The sequence below is a fragment of the Onychostoma macrolepis genome, chromosome 16, assembly GCF_012432095.1.
Source record: "Onychostoma macrolepis isolate SWU-2019 chromosome 16, ASM1243209v1, whole genome shotgun sequence".
Lineage (NCBI taxonomy): Eukaryota > Metazoa > Chordata > Actinopteri > Cypriniformes > Cyprinidae > Onychostoma > Onychostoma macrolepis.
In genome coordinates this window covers 13,731,001-13,740,950 of record NC_081170.1, presented here as the reverse complement: position 1 = coordinate 13,740,950, position 9,950 = coordinate 13,731,001, and the positions used below count along the sequence as shown (strand labels likewise).

At 40.5% G+C, this 9,950-nt stretch overlaps 1 protein-coding gene across 1 annotated transcript; it reads right to left on the bottom strand.

Moving 5' to 3' along the window:
- Positions 1-2,289: 2,289 nt before the first annotated feature.
- On the bottom strand, positions 2,290-8,018 carry scrt1b (scratch family zinc finger 1b). Its single transcript, XM_058747174.1, has 2 exons — positions 7,476-8,018; positions 2,290-6,647 (listed from the first exon to the last, which is right to left on the bottom strand). Exons 1-2 carry the CDS (start codon positions 7,588-7,590, stop codon positions 5,923-5,925), a joined length of 840 nt encoding a protein of 279 aa, XP_058603157.1. The 5' UTR covers positions 7,591-8,018; the 3' UTR covers positions 2,290-5,922.
- Positions 8,019-9,950: the final 1,932 nt, after the last annotated feature.

Below are 9,950 nucleotides of genomic sequence, written 5' to 3'. Positions count from 1 at the left end.
GAGATGCACGTTCCTGTAGCGGAGGAGAATAAATAGGTCTTAGTCATTCTAAAGCCTCGCTAATGCAGCATCTCTGCCTCTCGCAACCACTGATTCACACACATCAAAGGCTGTTGTGGGGCATTGCTCCGCCTTCTCGCCTGCTGAATATGCATGATGTGTTAATTCCTCAGCCACGTTAAATGAAAGGTTGAAACAAAAGCACATGCCCGGCCTGTTCCTGCACAAGTTCATTGCCGAGAGGCTGCCGTACACTGTAGGAAACACTCGGTTACACAAAACAAGTGCTCACACTCAATACTCAAACACAATAGTTCTAAATGACTTAAAACTTCAATTTGAAGTGTTTATGTTACCAGCTTACATTTCTGCAACAGGCACAGAGGACAAGAACCGACCACAAGGCTGCAATAATCAGAACATTATAGCTCTTCAGAAATGCTCCTTCAAGCCTAATATTAGACAACGATTGCACACAAGCACTTGGCCTGTACACTCTAATGGTCAGAAGCCTCGGTCGGGCACAATTAAGGAACTGAACCGTCCCTCTCATACAGATATTCAAAAGGAGCCATTAAAAATGTACTGACTGTTCAGGCTAGAACACGCTTTCTCAGCTGCATGTCATCCAAACTGGGTCAACTTCCCTCCCTCCTTCGTCGTTTTCTCTTTCTCTCTCCCTCTCTTTCTTTCTCCATCCCTCCCACCGTTTCTCTCTCCATCCCACCCTTCCTCCTCCTAGAGTCCTGAAAGCGCTATTCTCTGCCTGGGAATATTTGCCATGCAACAGAGCAAGAGCATGCAACAAGAACTCTTACCGCTCTCAAAATAGACACCTCATAGATACACAGACCTCATTATGAATGACTGAAAGGCCTCATGAATTATTTGAATCTTCCACTGTCTGCCAGATAAGTCACATACTTCTATGTAAATAAGGATCATTAAATCTTTCTAACATTGATACTATCTGCGTTTAATGACCTCTTCAGGGAGGAATTCAGGGTTAACCACTACAAAACCTAAAGGTTAAACGTTTAACCTCATGCTAATGTGAATTTTAGCTGTTTAAGCCTGAGGTGTGCTATTTTTACAACCATTTTTTATCCACTGGAACATTAATCAATTTAATAAATTTTGAATAATTTTTTCAAACAATTCAAAATCAGACATGAATGTATTTAAAGTATTTTACATTTGAATATGTTTTAAGTATACTACATGCAAGCACAGAGCATAAAGACGATGCCTTTCACAATGTCTATTCTCATCAGAGGTAACACTCTCTCAAGTGGCTGCGCAACAGCTATAAAAAACCTCTCTCTCTCTGAGCGCCCGGCTGCTACTTGTAGCTACTGAAGTGTGTCTGAGCAAAGTTGCCTGCAGACATTGCTTTTCAAGATCTCCACCTACACCAGTATGGACATGCACACAACGCTAGGGAAGCAAACTCACTCGATATGATGAGAGCATCAGAAGGAACAGCATGCTTTATGTTACAGGTGTCATGGTTGCGCTGTTTGAAAGGATAGTGCACATACGGATTAATTTCTTATTAAAATGACTTGAAAAGACAGACTGCTTGGATGAAAACAGAAAGGAAATCGCTGGACTGGGAAACATATCTGAGTAAGAGAGGATGTGACAGACACCTGAGGTACTAGGAATCTATATACTGTGGAGGATACATATGTCATCTATAGTACCTTGCTTTAAAGGAACTGGCATTTCTGCAGGTACATGGGCTGTTTCATTAAGGGACACACTGCATGGACTTTCATTCTGCACCGTGAAACATGAAATTCTCAACTCAAAAACATTTGGGATACTGTCACAAGGTATAAAATACTGAAGTGTGTTCACCAATGTTTTTGATTGTTTCTATATTATAGCCTACATATGTTGTTTAAATACAGATGTTTTGAGCCCCTAACACTAACTACTGCACAACATTTAAGAAATATTGCTCTACATCAGGGTTTATTTTGTGATAATGATAATCTCACTAAACATTATCCTACTTATTACACTGCAACTCACCAAATAAGTAAATTCTTGCATGAAATACTGATATGAGTTGAAATGATTCCATAATCAACCCAGTATATTATCTTAAAGCTTCCAACAGTCAACTGCAGCATACAAAGTAACAAATACATGAACAAAATGGAAACAGGTCTCATCGTATCCGCTTGCTGAACAAAATTTTAACAGCAGTCTGAACTGTCGGCGATATCTGTGGCCATTTAAGATAATCAACTAACTTTCCTTTTATTGTTGGTGCTTTATTCAATTTTAATATTTGAATGTTATGAGAAGGAAAAAAGTAGATATCAGTATCATGATACAGTTGTGCTCATCTTTTGCTCCTTTAAAGAGTAAAACATCCCTATATTTAACAAAGCATATACAGAAGACCTGAACAGGAAGAAATACAACTTCTTTTACAGAATATGGACATTTGTTTATATTACAATCCACTAAGGTAATTTGTACTACAATCGATAAATTGGACGCAAGATGAAACCAGTTGGTTTTGTGTGAAACAAGTAGGTGTGGGTCACGTCAGCAATATTTTGCAAGCAAAACATGTCCACTTTCTATTGTATAAAGCACAGCTCATAGTCACTTCCAAACAAAGCAGCATGGACATGCCAAATCAGTTTTAACTTATTGCGAAATATGCATGAGGGATAGAATTTACAGCTCTAAAATCGCATTTGTAAAAGAGATCTTCAAACTTGGGCATGGCAGTCCATAACAACACACATAAGAGCTAACAGCAATTGACATTGTTAAACATCATAATGTTTCTAGAGCCGACATATTTTGTGTATTTAAATATTTAAGTGCAATAGCAGAGGGGAAGATTATCAGGGAATAACAACTTGGACTCCTCAGTTAAAGCTTGTGGCTTCAGGACTTTAACACCGTAGCCTTTATCAGAATAATACAGTGGACTATAATGCAGCTTTTGACATTTTTGTACTGTAAAATTTTCAACCCAAGCAAAATAAATAAACAGCTTGAACATAAAAAAACAATACAGTACAAGAGGTGTTTTGCTGGTGCAAGATAAAAGTCACGTTTTCTTATGAGCCAGCTATTAGTAGTAGTACATCAACAAACTCTTAATGAATACTGTTCTCTGACCCGTCTATGTGTTTTCGAGTACAAGGCTTGCTTTAATAGCCTCTGATCTAATCCATCAGTTGACACAGGCACAATTTCAGCCATTGCTGATTGTAACCTCATGGATATTGATTCTGGCTTTCCAGAACGAAAACAGCGTTGTCACTAATAAGCAGTTTCTTTGACTAAACCCAACCCAATAATCACTTCTGAAAATGTTTATTCTGAGATCAAGCTCGGTCCGAGTTGTAAAAGTAAACCTGCTCGACTTGAGAGAGCGTTGTGGGGTTTGTCAGAGAGACGAGGACCCCAGAGAACACGGGGAGTACAGAAGACGCAGGAATCACTCAAGGGATGCTGTGATCCTAAAGCAGAGAGACAGGGACGAAACAGCAAACAGATCAACGTGTGCGGCCCCTCACACAGTTGTCTCCGGTTAAATAATGGCTCCTGCTGATCCCATCCTGCTAGCACAATTACCCAGAGCTCCGGAGACCGAAGCGCAGACGCTCAGAATGCTCGGATAATGATTCCCAGCAAATTGATGACACTGGTGGCCTCGTTTGCACAAGCTAGATTAACCTGAGCGGGAGAGTTTGGTGCTCCTCACTGAACGAGAACCGAGCAGATACAGATGGAACTGCAGTAAAAGCCACACTTCGTGTTGTGTGTTTGTGAAGTGCATTGCATCCTCACACAAAGGCAGTTTATCTTGCATGCACAGTCACCAAAACTCGACTCAAGTGTAACGCATCCCTCACCTTAAGCGGTAAAACAAACACCTAATAATGTGGATTGCTAACATTTATGTGCCATATGCCGAGCGCCACTTGTAAGGACAGAAAAGCATCATGCAGCTCTGCAGCTTCACCATGAAACCTGTTGATTTGAGGTAACAAAAGTGCACGTTTTCTTATCTGACAAAGATTGTGTGGCGAGAATGTCACCCTGAAGGAAACGCAGCACCTGTGGAAATTGTTCCCTCTGGACTTCCATTATCGCCACTCCATTATTTCCATTATATCAGCTTTTGGTGCTACATTAAAAACAACCAACTGCTACTGCCGGAGTGGATATATTGAACCGTAAATAACCATAGCAGGTTTTCACCCGTCCCATCTCTTGGCCTGCGTTGCTTCGTCAGTGCGTGTGCATTGATTTTCATTCACCAAGATTAATTGGCCTCTTTAATAGACTAATTTCACAGAGGAACGGCAATAATCAGGGACAAATGAGCAATAGACTCGGTTTGTTTACTTTGCCTTTATTATGAAGTGCTTAAAATGCCTTGTGTCTTGTGCTTACATCATTTGAACATTGGCTCAAAAAGTCGCAGGACATTTTTTTTTGTTTGTTTCTTGAACAGGTTTAGTGGATTCATCTACAGTAAAAAGGTTTTTCCTCTTCAAATAAGTATCTACATGAAGATCATCTCACAAACTGAGCTGTTATTCCTCTTTCGAGGTATAAAAAAGGAAGATTGAGCTAGGTAACATCTACCTGAATCTAGGGTTTTTGTGCTACTTTTTAAGGATTTCTACAATGAAGTGCTTTCAACTTCAGGGACACCCAAACTGGAGAAAATGAAGCGTCTGATCTGAGCTGGAAATGCAGTGTGAGTGCATTTCAGAACGGCTATGCAGATGGTACACCTTCCTATTGCTCCAGTCCTTTTCTTGTCCTTGCGTGTCCCTTTGAGTTAACCTCAGAAAAGCCATTACATGTTCCTCACTTCTAGAGAATGGTTCTGAATTGCTTAGAGTGGAGTTACAGCACTTTGGGCCTACATCCTAAATCTACGTTTAAATTCGAGGCAGGCAGTGCATAAGCAGAGAGCAAAGAAAGATGGTTTCGACTTATGGATTTAGTCTCACTAAACTCTACATTGGCATTTTCCCTGATGTGGTATTTTTAAATGTTTATTAAGAGTATTGGATCAAAATGTACCTGATTTAGAAAAAACTGCTATAGGTAATACTTTATTACTTTCAAAAATACCATGCATTATGATTATTGCTTTTTATATTCTTATGAGAACCCCTAGAAATATTGCCCCCTGATACTATCTCTACATTTTGGCAAAATTATAAGCTTTGTGGTATTGGCATAGATTTCTTTTCTTTTCTTTTTGCATGCATTAAGTAGGTATACAAAAAATAATAATCAAATAAAAAAACAAACAAACAAAAACATTTTAAAATTATTACCATGGATCTAAATGCTTTGGCATGTTAATAAGACTGGCGTAACCCAAAAGGCAACGTTATTGAGAAAGAAAAAGTCAAAATGAACCATTCAAATAAATAAATAAATACATGACAATCACACTTTCAGTGCATAATAGAGAATCATACATCCTAGATGAAGTAGTAAAAACAGACGAACAAACATAAATAAATATATAAAAAATAAATAAATAATTAAATAATACCGGTTTACCTCGATTGTGAATACGTTTGGGCCACTTGCAGCAGTATGATAATATCCACTGACAATACAAAAGAGTTTTATTTTAATGAGGAACATGGTGTCACTCAAACCTTCACTCGACGCAAGTCTTAGTCAAGTACTGCGCAGCGCCGAGGTGAACTGTCTGAACGTCATTTGAGGACATGGGTGCTGAAGTGCATGCGAAGGTTCCATATTCCTTTAAGGTCAACTTTGCGAGAAAAGAAAAATAGAGAAAATTGTGCTATTACTGGGTTTCATTTTGATTGTGAGACATAACTGGGTAAGATAGCGTAATCATCCTAACACGTGACGGGGGAGTGAGCGCTTACAGACCGGAAGTCACGCCTCGATGGACGCGAGCGGCGAGAACGCGCCTTTAAAGCACGCTGACTCGTAATGCTTGTTCAGGTAGGACTTGAGCGCGAACGTTTTGTTGCATCGCTTGCATTTGAAATGCTTAAACGCGGAGTGGGTCTGCATGTGCGCCCGCAGGTTGGAACGGTCGGCGAACGCTTTTCCACAGTGTGCACATCCAAAGGGCTTCTCGCCCGTGTGAGAGCGCATGTGGCCCTGCAGTAGCCAAGGTCTGCTGAACGCTTTCCCGCATATGTCACACTTGTGCTTGAGGTCATGGGTAAGCAGGTGCATGGCCAGGGCTGGCATGGACACGTAGACTTTCCCACATGTAGGGCACTTTTTGGCCATCTTGCTGTCCAGGCTCCGGTGCGTCTGTTTGTGCCTACTCAGGTTGGAAGACGTTGCGTAGGTTTTGCCACATTCGTTGCACGTATGCCGCTGGAGGGTCCGTGAGCCGCTGAGCACTTTCCGACGGGACCTGCCGTCCGTGATCAAGAACGCGTCCACGGCATAACCTTCGCTCACCGCGTTGTCGCCGTTGATGTACCCGGATGTGATCTCAGACTGCGGGCTGTCAGGCTGGTCCGAGTCAGGTGCCCCGTAGTCACTGTGGTTACTGTCGTAAATCGGTCCTGGAGAAGGTACTTTAGTGCCACCGTCACTTTCTCCATCGTAAACGGCCGGGGTGATGTAGTCACTGATGTAGCCTAGCGTGGAGAGAACAAGATCTTTTATTCAATTATTCATATTCACAAGGGAATCGGGTGAGGACAATGGGGTTCGGCGATGCAACGGCCACTTTTCCGCTCAATTTATCTCCACCTTGGCAAAGGCGACCGGCGACCAGATTGTGCCAGTGCTCTTTGAGATTCATTATGTGTTTAACAAATTCAGCATTTCTCTTTGAATATAATTAGACTTAATGACCACTCACTACAGGAAATTTCAAACAGAATAGGTGTCAGCTTGACTTCACATTATTCCAGAGTTATTTCAGGATAAAGCCATGGAGCTGTGAAGGATGCCACATTTACTGTGGACTTACAGTATGAGCACAGATAGCACTTTTTAACAGTGGGAGATTAATTACCCCCCTTCTAAAGGCACCACCATAAGCACAGTGTGCTGTGCGCAGCTGCCCTAAGCGTTTCTTTGATTTGCAGAATAAACAAACACCTAAGCTCATCTAGAAGTGACTGGGCTCCAAGTTGCTGAGAAGTTAAGCGTTGTTACCAGCGGCAGATTTCCATATGGCATGCATGCGAAGGTTACCATGCGTTTTCAGTGCTGGAATCCCACTAATTATGTTTGCATTCCCATTATGGTTTCACATAAATCACAAGCAACGCCACAGAGGTGCTTAATCCCGCTACTGGATATCTACTTTCCTTCCTGCAGAGTTTAATTCATAAATGAACACCCAAAACCATTCTTCGCAATTTCAGATGTGTTTGATTGTGGCTGCATCTAAAACTCTGCTTGTATTAAGTTAAAGAGCGCTGAATCAAAGAGAATAAGCATTCCTTTGCATTTACCTTTGTCGTGTATCCGAAAGCTAAGATCGGTCCTGGACCTGCCGTACGCGCTCTCAAGTTCAGTGGATGAGAAATCATCTAGCTTCACCTTTTTCACCAAAAAAGACCTTGGCATGTTTAGAGCGCAGAGCGGAAAGCCTCTTCCAGCACGATATCCTCGCTTTATCCACCGCACAATAAAAGAGTTGGTCCTGCAGGGCTGAAAGTCAAACACCTGAGCGGGGGGAAAGACGCGGAAGCTCCGGAGCTTCAGCTGTGCGCAAGCCGTTCCGCACAGGCGAAATTCAACTTCAGCACTGGACAGCAGCAGCAGCAGATCCGCGTGTCAGAGTGCGCTCAGACCCAAATGGAAGCGCTCCAAAAATGGACAGCTTTAAATGCGAGCACGTTTCCGGAGGAGCGGTTGTTAATGTTAAAGCGGGGGGAGAGAGAGAGGTGTCCGCTGCCGTCTCTACTCGCGCGGGGTCGGTCTGATGTCTGAGCTCTGCTGATCAGCTGCTGGGATTTATACGCGCGCGATCAGGTGGGAGATGGAGATGGAAGTGCTTAATTTCATCCATCAGAAATCTCCCGGGAACAACATTGGACGAGAATGATTTATTGATGCCGTTATTCGTCTCTCAGTCTCATTTTTTTCTACGTTCACGGCGCCCGCCATGTTTCTGCGGAATAAGAATTTATTGTTGTGAAAAGTCTATTTACGACAATCTGAGTCTCATCCAAAAATGCACATTACGTAAATCAAAGAAAATCACATATTTTTTTGGATATATTTTGTGTTTTTTAAGAATAAAAACATTTTACAGTCTCTCTTTCCTTCTTTCTCTAACAGTAAGCATATATATATATATATAAAGCAGTGACACCTCAAACTTGGTCTGTTCCTCGTTTCCACTGGTCGTTTTTAGCACCTCTATTTTGAAAGCTTGCATAAAATACATTCAACATCCACAGACATCCCATTAAAACTCTTCGAACTGCTTTTTAACCTATAGTACATACATCACAAATATTAACAGAGAAATCTTCTTCTATATTCATACATGTTAGCAATACCAGTAGCAATATATTTTATTTAAATTATATGGGCATATACTTTAGATATATGTTGTTTTTGTGCCACAGATGTTCAAGAAAGCATATCCTTACTGTTTGGAAAAAGAAAAAAAACCCACCAAGGTCAGAAGCAGACATCAAGTACTGAAAGATGATTATCAGAGAATACAAATGACCTATTGAGTTATAACTGTTATAACTTTTCAGACATAAAATGCACTCAAACATGGACTTGTTTAGATTGTTAACCAATATTACTTTAAATCTCTCTGTGATTTGTATTAATGGAGTTAGGTTTATGAAAATGAACATTTTTGACCAAAGTGAAGCAAAGATAATAATTGGAATCTAATTCAAAAAGTTTCTAAAAGAATGAAAACATTTTCTAGCTCTTCTTTCTTTCTTTCTTTCTTGAGACAATAATAATATGTCAATAATAATGACAATAATAATAATAATATGATATATAATATAATACATCCACAAAGTCAATAAAAGGTCAACCCATTAGCCAATTCATTAGACTTTTATTCCACTTCGAATTTCATGACTTTCATAACTCAAAAACCCATAACCCACAAGTAGAAATGACAGAAACTATTTTGTGTGTGTATACTGTAACTTAAATGAATGAAATCAAAGATTCTGCTATGATGAGAACAATTTTTCACGCTGCATATTGTTCTTTTGGCACACTGACAAGAAAAAAAGATAAAGAAATTCCTTTGTGTTTTCCAAAAAAATTGTCACACAGAGGCCCAAGGCTAATATTATTGATCCTAACCCTACAAGTTATTAGTAATTATTTGAGAATATAAAGTAAGCTTTTCAGACATAAAGTACGTAAAAGTATGCCTGTTTTCTATACTGTTTAACCAGTATTAAAATCCCATCCACTCCGTGCTATCACTAACTAATCACCTGCCTAATCTCTCTGTGATTTTTAGCAGCAGTGCTATAGGCTGCGTAGGCTAGTTTACAGCTGGTGCTCGTGTGCAGTGGCAGGCAGGCAAGCACAGAGGAGCGCGAGATTCAGGCTTTGCAGCTGCTGTGGCCCCCTCCACGAGCAGATGGAGCCTAGTGGGAACAAGCTGGGGAGGGTCAAAATCACTAGAAGAGAGAGAGGCAAAGAGTTTGAGAGAAGAGGTTGCAGTGTTGAACTGATCAACACAAATTTGGTAAATGGTCTGAAAGCAGCTAGCTCACCCCCTAAAAATGTGCCAATCAGAACTGACATATTACCGGTTCTGTCAGTTTGGCACTAAACTGGACCGTTTGATTTGTACCTAGAGTTTCAAAAGATTTCTGCTAGATTTTAAAGTGAAATATCCTGATTATAGCTAGTTAGGTCAACTTAAATGCATTGAACTGAATTAACAAAGTATGTAGACACTAGAAACATTGAAAAAATCATAAACA

Bases quoted from the DNA above. Each gene is read 5' to 3' on its own strand.
- scrt1b (XM_058747174.1), bottom strand. From the start codon at position 7,590: ATGCCAAGGTCTTTTTTGGTGAAAAAGGTGAAGCTAGATGATTTCTCA. The intron at 6,648-7,475 runs GTAAATGCAAAG...TCTCCACGCTAG, and splicing joins CTTTCGGATACACGACAAAG to GCTACATCAGTGACTACATC.